This window comes from Meles meles, chromosome 16 (assembly GCF_922984935.1).
Source record: "Meles meles chromosome 16, mMelMel3.1 paternal haplotype, whole genome shotgun sequence".
Classification (NCBI taxonomy): domain Eukaryota; kingdom Metazoa; phylum Chordata; class Mammalia; order Carnivora; family Mustelidae; genus Meles; species Meles meles.
Window position 1 is genome coordinate 60,868,277 of NC_060081.1, and position 17,180 is coordinate 60,885,456.

Here is a 17,180-nt window from a genome sequence, read left to right on the forward strand (position 1 = left end):
CCATTAATGAGCTTTTTAAAAAAGATTTTTAAATTTATTTTGAGTGTGCATGCTTGTGTGAGCACATGAGCAAGTAGGGGATGGAAGGGGCAGTGGAACAGGGAGAATCTCAACCAGACTCCACACTGAGCACAGAGCCGGACAGGAGGCTTAATCTCATATACAGAGATAATGACCTGAGCCAAAATCCAGAGTCAGATGCTTAACTGACTGAGCCACCTAGGTGCCCCTGACGAATTAACATTTTTAAACCATTCCCTAATGCTGGGTAACAAGTTGTTGGTAATTCAAGTTATATTATTTCCTATTCCCTTTCCAACTCTTAACTAGTATGAATATATTAAAGTGTTTTGACCAGTGTTTATACTGTTACTTTTATTCTGCCAGTATTATTTAATATAAACTACTCCTTACCCTTACTTGTCACTTTTAAAGATTATATGATCTTTATAATTGTTTCAAACAATTCTTTTGTCCATGCCAAACACTGAGGTTGAGATGAGTAAGGCACCATTCCTGTCTTCTGGGGGAGATAATAAATATACGTCCAGAGTAGTGGCAAGAGAGAATGGGAAAAAAGAAAAAGGAGAGAGGGGGAGCCATCAGAGAGATACAGACCTGGTGATGTTATAATTTAACACATATTAAGAGAAAGTACAGAAAGCAGGCATTTCACTCCCTTAAGATTCATTTGACAAATTAGCACTTGTTAGGTGCTATTTTAGCACCTATTAGGTCGAACACTATAATTCCTCTTTAATGTTACACAATTCCCAGTTTCAGAGACCAACTAAATTTAGCATGAATAAAATTGACTCAAGAGGGCACCTGGGTGGCTCAGTGGGTTAAAGCCTCTGCCTTTAGCTCAGGTCATGATCCCAGGGTCCTGGGATCAAGCCCCACATCTGGCTCTCTGCTCAGCGGGGAGCCTGCTTCCTCCTCTCTCTCTGCCTGCCTCTCTGCCTACTTGTGATCTCTGTCTGTCAAATAAATAAATAAGATCTTTAAAAAAAAAAAAAAGTTTCAACTCTTTAAAAAAAAAAAATTGACTCAAGAATAAAAGTTTTGATCTTGGGTTAGGCAATGGTTTCTTGGATATGATAAGAGACATCTTGGATATGATTGAGAGACAAAAAGAAAAAAACCAGGGGTGCCTGGCTGGCTCAGTCGGTTAAGCATCTGCCTTCAGTTCAGGTTGTGATCCCAGGGTCCTAGGATCAAGCCCTGCATTGGGCTCCCTGTTCAGCAGGTAGCCTGCTTCTCCCTCTCTCTCTGCTTGCTGCTCCCTTTGCTTGTGCTCTGTCAAATGAATAAATAAAAACTTATAAAAAAATAAACTGGACTGTATCAAAATGAAAAGCTTTTGTGCTTTAAATAACAGCACCAAAGGGGTGCCTGGGTGGCTCAGTGGGTTAAGCCTCTGCCTTTGGCTCAGGTCATGATCCCAGGGTCCTGGGGTAGAGCCCAGCATCAGGCTCTCTGCTCAGCAAGGAGCCTGCTTCCCCCTCTCTCTCTGCCTGCCTCTCTGCCTACTTGTGATCTCTCTCTCTCTCTCTCTGTGTCAGATAAATAAATAAAATCTTTAAAAATAAATAAATAAAATAAAAAATAAAGAACAGCACCAAGAAAGTAAAGATGATCCAGAGAAGGGGAAAAAAACTTGCATATCATATATCTGATAAGGGACTTGTATCCAGAATACGTAAAGCAGTTTTGTTTTTTTTTTTTAAGTAATCTCTATGCCCAAAGAGGGGCTTTAATTCATGACCCTGAGATTGAGACCTGCACACGTTACTGACTGAGCCAGCCAGGAGCTCCAACTTGTAGGCTTTAAGTGACTGAATCATGAGCTTTGTGAATTATATCTCACTAAATCTGTTCTTTAAAAAAAAAAGAGAGAATAAAAAGTTGATACAAATTAGAGTAGGAATCAATTATTTGTTCCACTGTGCTGCTACTAGAACTAAAATCATATAAGCTATCAATTTTATTACTATACAGTGACTTACTGACTAAAGTATTTAGTTACTTTAACATATATTCTCAACAACTGTAATTTATAATTTATAAATGTGGTTAGTTGCCTGTTTCTGATGAAAAACAGAGTAAAAGTGAGCAAATGAAACTACTGACCGTCTTGAATATTACTTCAAAAATATTTTATTGGGCACCTGGGTGGCTCAGTTGGTTAAGCGACTGCCTTCGGCTCAGGTCATGATCCCGGAGTCCTGGGATTGAGTCCCACATCGGGCTCCCAGCTCCATGGGGAGTCTGCTTCTCCCTCTGACCTTCTCTCCTCTCATGCTCTCTCTCTCAAATAAATAAATAAAAATCTTAAAAAAAAAAAAAATTGTTGTTGGGCGCTTGGGTGGCTCAGTGGGTTAAAGTCTCTGCCTTCAGCTCAGGTCATAATCCCAGGGTCCTGGGATCAAGCCCCGAATCGTGTTCTCTGCTCAGCAGGGAGCCTGCTTCCCCCTCTCTCTCTCTGCCTGCCTCTCTGCCTACTTGTGATCTCTGTCTGTCAAATAAATAAATAAACTCTTAAAAAAAAGACCTATAGTTAAAAAAATATATATTTTGTTGTAAATTGTAACTGTGAAAATGAGGTCACATAATCTCATCTAATAAAACTTATCTATGTCCTTTCTGAAGAAGACACCCTATGCTGCCCTTCTCATGAAGGACAAAATAGATTACAGGAGAGCAACTTTCTTCCAACTACAAGACAAAATTGTTAAATATCATCTTTGAAAAGTGGTAACTCTATTTAATTCATGAAAAGAATAAGGCATTTTAATATTAGGAAGCTTTTTCAGAAAGGGCTAGGATTTGATTATTCTTCAAATAAAATACTTGCTATAAGAGCCACCACTTGCGGGGTGCCTGGGTGGCTCAGTGGGTTGAAGTCTCTGCCTTCAGCTTGGGTTGTGATCCCGGGGTCCTGAGATCGAGTCCCACATCGGACTCTCTGCTCAGCAGGGGGCCTGCTTCCCCCACCCCACCTGCCTCTCTGCCTGCTTATAATCTCTGTCTGACAAATAAATAAATAAAATCTTAAAAAAAAAAAAACCACCACTTGGTCTATAAAATTATTGTAGGCCCAAACCAAATATTCATTAAATATTTTCAAACATGGGACTCCTGATTGGCTCAGTCCATGGACCATGTGACTCATGATCTCGGGGTTGTGAGTTCAAGCCCCGTTTTGGGTGTAGAGATTACTTAAAAATAAAATCTTCTAAAAAAAAGGCAAGGGAGGAGTGCCTCGGTGGTTCTGTGGGTTAAGCCTCTGCTTTCGGCTCAGGTCATGATCTCAGGTCCTTGGGTCGAGCCCTGCATCGGGCTCTCTGCTCAGCAGGGAGTCTGCTTCCTCCTCTCTCTCTCTCTGCCTGCCTCTCTGCCTACTTGTGATCTCTATCTGTCACTGTCAAATAAATAAATAAAATCTTAAAAAAAAAAAATGACAGACTCTGATTTCTCTTACCTTCATTGAATCACCATAAATCCCACTCAGTTGTTGGATATAATTGTGCAGCTTCTTTCTGTCCCCCAAGGCACTAAAATTATAACAGGATAAGCAAATCTATCATTATTTGCTTAATAATAATCCCTAGAGTATATAATAGTATATAATCAACTCTAAATTATCTACATTAATATAATGAGAGGTCAGATTAAAAGGAATAATTAATAATTCAGACATACATCCCCCCCTAGAAACTCTCCCTTAGGCTTCTGCCCTTGATCCTCTTCCCTTGGTAACGCAGACTTCAACATCTCCTATGTCTCTACTAAGTGCTCAATTGATACTTAGTCAGGAGTCCCATATTTGAAAATATTTAATGAACATGGGCGCCTGGGTGGCTCAGTGGGTTAAAGCCTCTGCCTTCGGCTCAGGTCATGATCCCAGGGTCCTGGGATTGAGCCCCATCGGGCTTTCTGCTCTGCAGGGAGCCTGCATCCTCCTCTCTCTCTCTCTGCCTGCCTCTCTGCCTACTTGTGATCTCTGTCTGTCAAATAAATAAATAAAATCTTTAAAAAAAAATTAATGAACAGAACAGCAGGCAAAGGGGCAGAATTTACTAATCTACTAGCTAATTAGACTGAAAAATAAATCTTGCGCTCAAAGTCCTAGATAGTCAGAATCATTACAATTGGCCTCTCTATTGTACTCTATGACTCATGATAAGTACAAAATCTATGAATGATATTCTTGGGATGTACAGAAGCATTATTACAGCTGATAAATCATAAAGCAGCATGCCTTGTGTTTTCCTATTTCCCTATCATCTTCATCAGGTTGTTGAAGGGAAAGGCCAAGCTTGGAGAAGTAGTTATAGGTGATCTAAAACTGAGTGAAGTTAAGTATCGTCGCACAGTTGAGTATAACCACGAGTCACAGCGTAAGATAGCAAACCTAAACTAATCTCGCTGCCCAATATTTCCCTGAACTAATACTCAACATTCATCATTTAATAAAACCCAAAAAGAAACTATTCACAAAGAAATCACTGAGTAAAGTATATATAAATAGCCAACCAAAACCTAGCAGTTTTATTTTAACAAAGGCTATAACAAAATACAGTAATATACATATACATTTTGAAGATTTATTTATTTATTCTAAAAAGAGGGAGAGAGAGCCCCTGTGTGTGAGTGGGGGGTGGGGCAGAGGGAGAGGAGAGAACCCTCAAGCAGACTCCCTGCTGAGCATGGAGCCCAACATGGACCAGATCCAAGATCCCAAGATCATGACTGAGCTGAAATCCAAGAGCTGGGGGCCAAACCAACTGTGCCACCCAGGCACCCCAAAATAAACAGTACTTTAAATAAAAATTTAAAGTAGTCATGGGCGGGGGTGCCTCGGTGGCTTAGTCGGTTGAGCCTCCTCCAACTCTTGATTTCAGCTCAGGTCATGATCTCAGCGCAGGTCATAATCTCAGGTTGGTGAGATACAGCCCTGTGTGGGGCTCCAGGCTCAGTGGGGAGTCTATTTCTCTAACTCTCCTTCTGGTCCTTTCCCACCCCTGTTGTGCACATGGGTGCATTCTCTCTCTCTCTCAAAAAAAAAAAAAAATAATAATAATAATAAGGAAATAAATCTTTAAAGTAGTCACAGGCCATAGACTATAGTAAGATTTTATTTTGGTATTTTATAATTTTTGAAGTCCAAAATTTCTTACAACTGATAAGAACATTTAATATACTAATGTTTTTTACTTGTTAGCAAAACCTTTTTTTTTTTTAAAGATTTTGTTTATTTTTTATTTATTTGACAGAGAGAGATCACAAGTAGGCAGAGAAGCAGGCAGAGAAGCAGGCAGAGAGAGTGAGAGGGAAGCAGGCTCCCTGCCGAGCAGAGAGCCCGATGCGGAACTCGATCCCAGGACCCTGAGATCATGACCCGAGCCGAAGGCAGTGGCTTAAACCACTGAGCCACCCAGGTGCCCATTAGCAAAACCTTTTAGTGTAAGCCTGATGATTCACAGACCTGTACCCCTGGGAAAATAATACATTATGTTAATAAATACATATGTTAACACATATGTTAATCAAAAAAATTTTAAATCAACGGTTGATCATAAACTTGAGAAAATTTAAGTACTTGTCTAAATCGGATCCCCCCCTAGAAAGCAGAGTCTCGGACAAGAGCTTACAGATAGGTCATTTATTTTAGGATATGAATCCTAGGAAAGGTGAAAGAGGAAAGGAGGGGAAAAGAGTACAAGGCTATATTAATAAATTGGTTGAACTTGTACTACTGTTAACAACTTTGACTGCTCCTACTGGGATCATGGAATTTTGCCATAATGGAAATGTCCTATATCTGCCCTGTCCAACATGGTAGCCACTAGTCATAAGTAGCTACTGAGCACTTGAAATATGGCTAGATGAGGAATTGAAACTTTAATTTAATTTTAATTAATTTAAACATGGAGCTAGTGGCTGCTGCATTGGAAAACACAGCCCTGAGGAGTCCTGAAGAATCCACCTCAGAGTGATAAGGTAGGTAACAAGCTGTGCTGGATAATGTTCCGCTGAAATTCTATTTTGTTCACTCATGTCTCCCAAGTTCCTAGAAAAATTCCTAACACTCAGTGGGCCCTCCATAAATATTTGTTGAATAAATAGTAGTATCCAGGTCCACAAAGTAAATGGTTCTCTTTAAAAGCAAGACTCTATTAGAGCAAATGCAATTCAATTAAAATAGTAAGCAATTATTATACCTTAGTGGGCGCCTGGGTGGCTCAGTGGGTTACACTTCCGCCTTCAGCTCAGGTCATGATCTCAGGGTCCTGGGATCGAGCCCCACATTGGGCTCTCTGCTCAGCAGAAAGCCTGCTTCCCCCTCTCTCCCTCTGCCTGCCTCTCTGTCTACTTGTGATCTCTCTCACTGTTAAATAAATAAATATAAAAAATTTAAAAAAAAAGAAATAGTAAGGGGGACTTTGAGGGGACTGAGTAGGCTGAAATGTGATTATGAAAGAGGCAAGATGAAGCTCTTGAAGATTCTGATCCAAAGGACACATTTATTAAAATTCAAGTAAATGTCCTAAAAAATGTTCTAAGGTTATCTTTTCTCACAATTTGCTTCTATTATCAACTACTAAACAATAGTGCAGGAAGTAATTCAGTATAATCATTTGTTTTGATTCTTTGGTTACTGTTACTACAAACATTTAGCTAAATGGAATTCCAGAAGGAAAAAACCTTATTTCACCACTGTTGCCAATTCTCTAAAAAAAACAAAAAACAGAAAAAAACCCAAAGTCTCCATTTTAAGAAATATTTAAATATTTGCTCCTCATCTGTGATCTTTAAAGTGGATCCACACTAATCTAGACCCTGAAAGCCCCAGCCTTATATAGGGATCTCTATCTATAATTTATTAAGGGCCAACATGCGAATCACTTTATGTACATTGTCTCATTATTTTCCATTTGACAGGTATAGAAACTGAAGAGTTGGGGCACCTGGGTGACTCAGTGGTTTAAAGCCTCTGCCTTCAGCTTAGGTCATGATCCCAGGGACCTGGGATCGAGCCCCGCATCAGGCTCTCTGCTCAGTAGGGAGCCTGCTTCCTCCACTCTCTCTCTGCCTGCCTCTCTGCCTACTTGTGATCTCTGTCTGTCAAATAAATAAATAAATAAATAAATAAATAAATAAATAATCTTTTTTAAAAAGGAAAAAGAAAAAAAGAAACTGAAGAATTAAATTACTTGTCCCAAATCACACAACCAAAAAAGGATGAAACTACTTTTTTTTTTTAAAGATTTTATTTTATTTATTTGACAGTGAGAGAGAGAGATCATAAGTAGGCAGAGAGGCAGGCAGAGAGAGAGGAGGAAGCAGGCTCCCTGCGGAGCAGAGAGCCCGATGTGGGGCTCGATCCCAGGACCCCGAGACCATGACCTGAGCCGAAGGCAGCGGCTTAATCCACTGAGCCACCCAGGCGCCCCAGGATGAAACTACTTTTGATTGCATCTTTAAATCTAATACCAGGCATACATTTCAGTCTTGAGATAGCTTTAGGAAGACCTAGAAACATGTTCAAGATAGGCTACAGCCTTGACTTTTCTTGCCAACAGTTCCCCCCATCAGTTCTTCTATATTTTATGATGTGTATAATCTAATTATTCTGAACTTGAGAATAAAAAGTTGATCAATGAAACTTCATGAAGGCTTGTCAGCAAAATTTTTTAAAATAGGAATCATGGGGCGCCTGGGTGGCTCAGTGGATTAAGCCGCTGCCTTCGGCTCGGGTCATGATCTCAGGGTCCTGGGATCGAGCCCCGCATCGGGCTCTCTGCTCCGCAGGGCGCCTGCTTCCTCCTCTCTCTCTGCCTGCCTCTCTGCCTACTTGTGATCTCTCTCTCTGTCAAATAAATAAATAAAATCTTAAAAAAAAAATTAAAAAAAAATAAAAATAAAAAAAATAAAATAGGAATCATTAGCAATAGTAACACAGGAATTGCATGACAAAAACAAAAACAACTGTGTTAACCAGCAGGCAAGGGCTTCTGTTTTTTTTTTTTTTTTTTAAAGATTTTATTTATTTATTTGACAGATAGAGATCACAAGTAGGGAGAGAGGCAGGCAGAGAGAGAGAGAGAGAGAGAGAGGAGGAAGCAGGCTCCCCGCCAAGCAGAGAGCCCGACGCGGGACTCGATCCCAGGACCCCGAGATCATGACCTGAGCTGAAGGCAGCAGCTTAAACCACTGAGACACCCAGGCGCCCGAGGGCTTCTGTTTTAAAACACTCTCTAGATTTAAAATGAGGACACTTAATAGATTATGGGCTTTGTCCCTCAGAGGTGAATAAAAAGGTCATAAGTATGCTTGGCTACAAGGTGAATTTTATCATTCTTACCTTATCCCAAGACTTTCAAGATCAGACTCATTAAGATGGAGCAGTGTCAAACCTGTGATTTCATTTTCTTTGGAAAAAAGAGAGAAAAAAAAGAAAAAATGGTTTCAATATTTACAGCATATGCGTTTTTATTTCTTTTAATTTAGATTTGCCAGAATTTACTCAGATTGACATTTACTAACCACCCACTCCAGGCAATGAACTGTGTTAAGTACCATTTTCTTTTTTTTTAAGATTTTATTTATTTATGAGGGGCGCCTCGTGGCTCAGTGGGTTAAGCCTCTGCCTTTGGCTCAGGTCATGACGTCAGCAGGGAGCCTGCTCCCCCTCTCCCTCTGTCTGCCTCTCTGCCTACTTGCGATCTCTCTCCCTATGTCAAATAAATATATAAAATCTAAAAAAAAAAAAAAAAGATTTTATTTATTTATGGGAGAGAGAGAGAGAGCATGAGCAGGTGGCAGAGGGCAGAGGGAGAGGGAGAAACAGATTCCCAATTGAGCAGGAAGCCCCATGTGGGGCTCGATTCCAGGACCCTGGGATCATGACCTGAGCTGAAGGCAGATGCTTAACCAACTGAGCCACCCAGGTGCCCATAAGTACCACATTTTCATTTGTCACTTGGAAAGGTGTTTTTCTCAACATGGGGCTCAAACTCACAACCCCAGTTTCAAGAGCCACATGCTCTACTGACTGAGCAGCCAGGAGCTCCTGCCACTTGGAAAGTCTTCATTTTAATTAGATAACTATATCAACAGGCCTCCCCCCCTCCACTGGCTTTTCATTTTTTATTTTTTATTACTTTATTTTTCTTTCTTTTCAGCGTAACAGTATTCATTGTTTTTCCAACACACCCAACAGACTTTTTTTGATAAATGAAGTTAAAAATTTTTTTTTAAGATTTTATTTATTTATTTGACAGACAGAGATCACAAGTAGGCAGAGAGGCAGGCAGAGAGAGAGGAGGAAGCAGGCTCCCTGCTGAGCAGAGAGTCTGACGTGGGGCTCGATCCCAGGACTCTGGGATCGTGACTTGAGCCGAAGGCAGAGGCTTTAACCCACTGAGCCACCCAGGCACCCCAAATCAAGTAAAATTTTTTAAAGATTGATTGATTGACTGATTTGTGAGAGAGCGTGTGCATTCGAGTGAGTGCACAGGGAGGAGGGACAGAGGGAGAGGGACAGAGAGCCTCAAGTAGACTCCACAGGTTCTGATACAGGCAGGGCTTGATGTCATGACCTTGAGAGCAAGACTTGAGCTGAAGCCAAGAGTCGAGCACTAAAGGACTGCGCTACCCAGGCAACCTTCAAGTGAAATTTTAAAAATTATTTTAAAAATTATTTGCAGGGAATTCCAAGTTGCAAAATTGGCAGCTTCCTTCTAAAACAGGGGAGGTTTAGGGTGGGGAGTGGGGATGGGAAAGAAGTGTAAATCTATTGTTCATAGAATAGTCAAGCCAAAACCATAGCCTGGGAGCACTTAGGTGGTTCAGTAGGTTAAGTGGCAGGCAGACTCTTGATCTTGGCTTAGCTCTTAACCTCAAGGTTGTGAGTTCGAATCCTGTGATAGGCTATGTCCATCCTACTTAAAACACACAAAAAAGGAAAAAAAGAACAATTTCAAGTTCAGTAAAATTTCATTTTGTATTTTTACTCTAGTGCTATCCTGGTTTTCTAAAAATACCCTCAATAATATTTAAGACATATTTGAGATGCCTGGCTGGCTCAGTCAGTAAAGTATGCAACTCTTGATCTTGAGGTTGTTGAGTTTGAGCCCCACTTTGGATGTAGAGATTACTTAAATAAAAATTCTAAAAACTTCAGGAGCCTGGGTGGCTTAGTTGGTTAAGCATCCAACTCTCAATCTCAGCTCAGGTCTTGATCTCAGGGTTCTGAGTTCAAGCTCCGCATTGGGCTCCATGCAGAACATGGAGCATACATAAAAAAAAAAAAAAATTTTTTTTTAATTTTTAAACTTAAAATTAAAAAATACTAATAAACTTGAAGACTTTTTTTTTTTCGAGTCATCCTTGCGCAGGGGCCATGCTAATCTTCTCTGTATCGTTCCAATTTTAGTATATGTGCTGCTCAACCAAGCACTTGAAGACATATTTTTCTAAAAAGATCCTGAGCTATGCAATTATGTAGTTTTCCACAAATGGAATTATGTTGTTTATAATTTATTTTTCACACCTAAGATGTCACAGAAATCTTTTCTGTCAATTTTATTAAGCCACATCATTTTTAATGGCTGCCATATATTCTACAATTAGATGCTCCATAGTATAGTTAACCAATTTTTTTCTGAGCCTTATGCTCAGAAATGAGGATACCTAAATAAGTATACCTTAAAATGAGTGTACCTAAACTGATATGATAGTTGTTGTAAAGATTTTACAAGATAAAATATGAGAAGTACACAGAACAGTACTTCACACAAAGTAAATGCTGAGGAAATGTTAGGTATCACTATTATATATAACTATTATCAACGGATAGATTATTTCTACTTTCTTGCTATTTATAACCAATGGTTAAAAGAATGACCTTGAATATATTTCTTTGGACACCTGTACAATTCTATCTGTAAATTCCTACAAGTGAAATTTCCTAAGTAAAAAAGTATTACCAAGCCATCCATGGTTTGACCCAATAGACACTTCCATCAACTTCATTGGATTACCCATTTCTCTTATTATCAATCTTTAAATATTTTCCTATTTAGGGTTGCCAGCGTGGCTCAGTTGGTTAAGAGTCTGCCTTGGGCTCAGCGGGAAGCCTGCTTCTCCTTCTCCCTCCACGGCTCCCCCTGCTTGTGTTCCTTCTCTCGCTGTGTCTCTCTCTGTCAAATAAATAAATAAAATCTTAAAAAAAAAAAAAAAAAAGGAAAGGGACCAACACTTTGTACATAGTTTTGCCAAATAAAAATAAATCCAGGGACACCTGGGTGGCTCAGTTGGTTAAGCGGCTGCCTTCGGCTGAGGTCATGATCCCAGCATCCTGGGATGGACCCACATCAGGCTCCTTGCTCTGCAGGGAGCCTGCTTCTCCCTCTGCCTCTGCCTGATACTCTCTCTGCCTGTGCTCATTCCCTCTCTCTCTCTCTCTCTCTCTGACAAATAAATAAATAAAATCTTTAAAAATAAATAAATAAATCCAGACGAAGATAGGGATTAGAAAGAAAGACTATTGCAATAGGGAGAATGTTGAGATTTCAGAAATCTCCAAAGTTGGGGCGCCTGGGTGGCTCAGTGGGTTGAAGCCTCTGCCTTTGGCTCAGTTCGTGATCTCAGAGTCCTGGGATCGAGCCCCACATCGGGCTCTCTGCTTGCCGGGGAGCCTGCTTCCTCATCTCTCTCTCTGCCTGCCTCTCTGCCTACTTGTAATCTCTGTCAAATAAATAAATAAAAATATTTTTAAAAAAAAGAAAAGAAAAAGAAATCTCCAAAGTCAAACAGAAGAAGGTGCTGCTGTTTTTTATCAGGTAAAGGAGGGGCAAGCAGAATCTTTAGGAAGGAAGTGACCCCACTGGGGTCCGACATGACAATATCCTGCTATGCTCAGAGGGTTCCAAGAGAAGCTGATCATGGCTCATTCCACTTTCTTAGTGCTTGCTCCAGTTTAGCGGCAAGCAAGAGTTCAGGGCCCTCTAAGAGAGAGAGAAGCCTGACTAATCTTTGGTCAAAACAAAAACAGTTAAGAAATGAGCAGTTGTGGGGTGCCTGGCTGGCTCAGCCAGTGGAACCTATGACTCTTGATCTTGAGGTTTTAAGTTTGAGCCCCTGATAGGTATACAGATTACTTAAAAAAAAAAAAAAAAAAAATCTTGGAGCACTTGGATGGCACCTTAGTTGAGGGTCCAACTCTTGATTTCTGCTTTGGTCGAGATCTCAGGGTCATGGAATTGAGATCTCATGGCTGTGGGACGGAGCCCGGAATTGAGCTCTGGGCTCAGTAGGGAGTCTGCTTGGTATTCTCTCTCTCCCTCTCGCTGCCTCTCCCCACCCTGCACTCTTTCTCTAAGAATAAATAAGTCTTCAAAAAAATTATTTAATTAAAAAATAAAAATAAAGAACTTTAAAAGAAAAAAGAAATGAACAATTGTACCATGTGGTCAGTTTGTTTGTTTGTTTGTTTTCGTACCAATTAAAAGCATGTAGTGAGGGGCACCTGGGTGGCTCAGTTGGCTAAAAGTCTGCCTTCAGCTCAGGTCATGATCCCAGGGTTCTGAGATCAAGCCCTGCATCGGGCTTCTCTGCTCAGCAGGGAGCCTCCTTCCTCCTCTCTGCCTACTTGTGATTTCTTTCAAACAAATGAATAAAATCTTTAAGGGAAAAAAAAGCATTAGTGAATTCGAATTCCGCTAGTATTAGACTAGTATGAGACTGTGGGTTCAAGAGAAAAGATGATTCTGAAGGCTGATGAATTATTCTTCAGAACATCACTGAGGGGCACCTGGGTGGCTCAGTCGGTTAAGCGTTGGCCTTCAGTTCAGGTCATGGTCCCAGTGTGCTGGGATGGAGCCCTAGGGAGCCTGCTTCTTCCTCTCCTCCCCACTCATGATCTCTGTCACTATTTCTGTCTCTCTTTCAAATAAATAAATAAAATCTTTAAAAAAAGAAAAACAGGGGCGCCTGGGTGGCTCAGCGGGTTAAAGCCTCTGTCTTTGGGCTCAGGTCATGATCCGGGGTCCCAGCATCGGGCTCTCTGCTCAGCGGGGAACCTGCTTCCTCCTCTCTCTCTCTCTGCCTGCCTCGCTGTCTACTTGTGATCTCTGTCAAATAAACAAATAAAATCTTTAAAAAATAAAAAGTATATTACAAAAGAAGAAGTACAACCACAACACCATTGAAACAGGGAGCCAACAACATAGTCAATCATATTTTGGAGACATAAAATATAAAACTACTTCATTCCCCCCTATTGCTATTCAGAGAAAGATTCCATCCAGAGTGGAGGAAAACCAAAGGTAGAGGAGAAAAGAGAATTACAATTCCCAACACCATCAATCTATATTTTTAAGTCTTTCAACAGTTAAAGTTCCTCCTACCCTAGATAAATGGGACTCCACCCCATAATTGCAGAAGTTTACTAAATTTGTAAATGATACCACCTTCCTATAGAACACTTCAGAGGATAAGACAGAGGTTAAACTTCATATCCATTAGGGGAAGTTGAGTAGATTTCAAGTGGATGGATACTTGAACTTGAGCCAATTGCTTAAAATTCACAACCCACACATCTCCCCAAGAGATGTGGCCAAGTTGTGGGCTGCTGGAAGTTCAGCGCTCAGATTTAACTAGGGAAACCGATTTTGGAGAGCAAAACATAAACATTACCAAGCTCTACAAGTACAGTCAACAAACGTATTGAACCCTACTGGGATGCTACCGTAAGGCAATGGGGATTCAGGGATTAACAAAGCATGTTTCCCCTCCCTTAGGAAAACCCCACCTAGCCTTGAGAGATGATGGGAGGAAACAGAAATTCAAAACCAGCAGTACATACTCTAAGGTGGCAAGTGTTCAAGGAGCTGCAGTAGTAGCACGGAAGGGTCTCCTGAGCCCGGGGGTGCCTGAATGACAGGTCTGGGGAAAACGTTCTAAGAAAAGGAACCTAGCCCGCCTATCCCGCGCTGAGGTGGCAAGTTTCCAAAGAAACACACCAGTATCAGACTAGGCGCCCCACCCAAGTTCACAGTCCCCAAAGCTGTCTTTTTTCCAGCGGGTCCCCAACCCCAAAAGCCCCATTTCTCCTTACTCCATCTCAGGGTGCACTCCGGGCGCCTTCTGTACCTCCCAGCGCCTGCTCTCTCCTCCCAGCCTCAGGTTTCCGTTCTCAGACGCAGGTCGTTGCCCCCATAGGGGGCCCCCCCGACTCCTGCCCCCGCCCCCCCGCCTCAGGTCCACCCCTGCGGGTGCCTCCCCGTGCAGGTCTTCCTACCCTGCTTCAGGGCCCCTGCTCAGGAGGGCTCTCCGCCTCAGGTTTCCGTTCTCCACCTCAGGTCAACCCTGGCTCGGCGCCTCAGGTCCACCCCTTTGGTACCCCGAGCAGGTCTCCCTTCCCCGCTTCGGGACCTCTTTGAGGCCCCCAGCTCACTGCCCCAGGGCGCCCTCTCCTCAGGCCCTCAGCCTCCCCCTCGGGGCGCCGTCCCCCGGCCCCTCAGCCCTCTAGCCCTGCTACCTCGGAAGCGGTCCAGTAGTCGCGGATCACTGAAGCCCCTGAGCTCTAGGAAGCGGCACACCTGCTCTGGGTCCCATAACTGGGGATCTGGGAGGAGCCCGGGGCCTGGGGACTTCTCCGCCGCCGCGGAACGGTTGTTTGGAGGGGTTCTTGGGCTGCCATCACATCGGGGCCGCTTGAAGGGCTGTTCCGAGTTGGCTCCCTGCATGGCTACCACCAGCGCACGGCACAGTACAGTCAAGAACCGCGGCGCTTAGACCGCGCGCAAGCGCACTGACTGCCCGTCGCTGAGGATGAGTCCGCACAGCACTGCCAGCCAACTGGCCTCCCGCGCAGGCGTACTGACAGCTCAGACCTTGGGGCTGGGCAGCCCAGCCACTTCAGCCACCGGGCCCCCGTGCGCAGGCGCAATGACAGCCCAATGGTCTTCTACAGGTTCGGGAGTTTACAGAAAGGGAGAGAGACTAGACGCAGAGGCAAGGCAGTGCTAGTAAGGGCGAGGTGAGGAAAGACTGTACCTAAGACCCGTGAAAATCCTCTCACAGTCCGGAGCAGGGCCTTTTCTGGTGAATTGAGGGTGCCTTCCTCCAAATGAATATCCCAGGTATACCCTTGGCCGTGTTTCAGATGCCCCAAACTTAAAGAAACCTAAAAGGCCATCAGGCTGGCCATCTTCTCAATTAGAGAAAAATGGGCAAGAAACTGATCTGGAAGACCCTGGAATGATTTCAAATCTGATATGAAGGTCGTCTTATTGCGCTGCACAGGTTCTACAGTATTTCTGGGCAGTTAGAGGGCCCCGGGGGTTCCTATCCAAAAACTTTTTTTTTTTTAAAGTAATGTATATTATTCGGGGGGGGGGGCAGGTCTGTGATTCATCAGTCTTACACATATCCGTAAACTCTTATCTACAGGGTTCCATACAGAAGCAGACTTTACACTTCTCTCCAAAAGAATCCTCAACTCCTCTCCCTATTCCAACTCCCCGTCCAGAGGAAAGGAAGTGGCCAATCTGATTACTGTTAAACAAAATTCACCTGAGTAGATTTGAAGATCTAACTGGCTTTGTTCAATGATCCATGAATAGGGCAGCATCCCATCTGGTGAGGAGAAAGGAGCTCCGAGGAGCTGTACAAAATGAAAGATTTTTAAAGGCAGACAGGGGGTAAGACAAGGAAGTCACAGCAAAAGAAAGGATGATTTTAGGCAAAGTCACCCAATTTTGGGGGAAAGGCAGGAGTCTACCAGGCTGCTGCCTCACCAGTGTCGGCCAGGAAATTCCAGACTGACGAAAGTTCACAGTCCTGGGAAAGGTTGAAACTGCAATTAGGCTAGATATTAAGTCTTGGTTTGCTAATATGGGGCTTAGCACAGGTGACTTTATTTTGGGCCTGTTTCTTTTTCAACATTACTTAAAACTTATCTTCAAGGATTTTTACCACCTGGTGGTAACAGCCTGTAAAAATGAGAGGCATGTCCCCATCCCCTTGATCACTCAGGGGCATGACCAAACTTCCCTATAAATCCTAGTGTGTGCAATTAACTGGTAATAGGACCACTACTCCCACCACTAAAGCCAATACACCACACCATCAACTCAGCCATAGACCCATGTAGGAGATAAGGGATGAATAAGCATCTAGCTGGCTCAGTTAGTAGAGCATTTGACACTTGATCCCAGGGGTCATGAGTTTGAGCCTTACTCTGGGTATAGAGAAAACTTAAAAAGGCAAAACAAAACAACTTTAAAAACAAAAAACAAAAAAACTTTAAAAAGAGGATGAATGAGGGGCGCCTGGGTGGCTCAGTGGATTAAGCCACTGCCTTCGGCTCAGGTCATGATCTCAGGGTCCTGGGATCAAGCCCCACGCCAGGCTCTCTGCTCCGCAGGGAGCCTGCTTCCTCCTCTCTCTCTGCCTGCCTCTCTGCCTAGTTGTGATTTCTCTCTGTTAAATAAATAAAATATTTAAAAAAAAAAAGGATGAGTGAAACAGATTATCATTAAGCAGTATGAACTAGTGGTTTAGTAGAGAGCAAAATATCTTTCTTTTTTTTTTTTTTTTAAGCAATCTCTACAGCCAGTGTGGGGCTTAAACGCAAAACCCTGAGGTCAAGATCATGTTCTACTGACTGAGCCAGCTGGTCACCCCATAAAATATTCTTTTTTTTTTTTTAAGATTTTATTTATTTGACAGACAGAGATCACAAGTAGGCAGAGAGACAGGCAGAGAGAGAGGGAAGCAGGCTCCGCGCTGAGCAGAGAGCCCTATGTGGGCTCGGCTCCATCCCAGGACCCTGAGATCATGACCTGAGCCGAAGGCAGAGGCTTAACCCACTGAGCCACCCAGGCGCCCCCCATAAAATATTCTTAGCATACACTTAGATCTTTACTCTGATGCCAGGCATTGTTCTAAGGGTTTTACAAATTTTTTAAAAAGATTTTATTTATTTATTTGACAGAGATCACAAGTAGGCAGAGAAGCAGGTGGGCAGGATGGTGGGGGGAGCAGGCTCCCTGCTGGGCAGAGATCCCCATTTGGGGCTCGATCCAGGACCCTGGGATCATGACCTGAGCAGAAGGCAGAGACTTTAACCCACTGAGTCACCCAGGCACCTGGGCTTTACAAAT

At 42.7% G+C, this 17,180-nt stretch overlaps 1 protein-coding gene and 1 non-coding gene across 2 annotated transcripts in view; both read right to left on the reverse strand.

Moving 5' to 3' along the window:
* Window positions 1-14,868, reverse strand: part of SAMHD1 (SAM and HD domain containing deoxynucleoside triphosphate triphosphohydrolase 1) — a 58,375-nt gene extending 43,507 nt beyond the window's left edge. The window contains exons 1-3 of the mRNA XM_045980932.1: window positions 14,552-14,868; window positions 8,372-8,438; window positions 3,485-3,557 (exon numbers count right to left, since the gene is read on the reverse strand). Of these exons, the coding sequence (XP_045836888.1) occupies window positions 3,485-3,557; window positions 8,372-8,438; window positions 14,552-14,759 (348 nt within the window). The 5' untranslated portion in view covers window positions 14,760-14,868. The remainder of the gene's footprint in view (window positions 1-3,484; window positions 3,558-8,371; window positions 8,439-14,551) is intronic.
* Window positions 10,362-10,468, reverse strand: LOC123927321. The gene has a single exon (XR_006815407.1). It is a non-coding gene; the product is annotated as a U6 spliceosomal RNA (small nuclear RNA).
* Window positions 14,869-17,180: the final 2,312 nt, after the last annotated feature.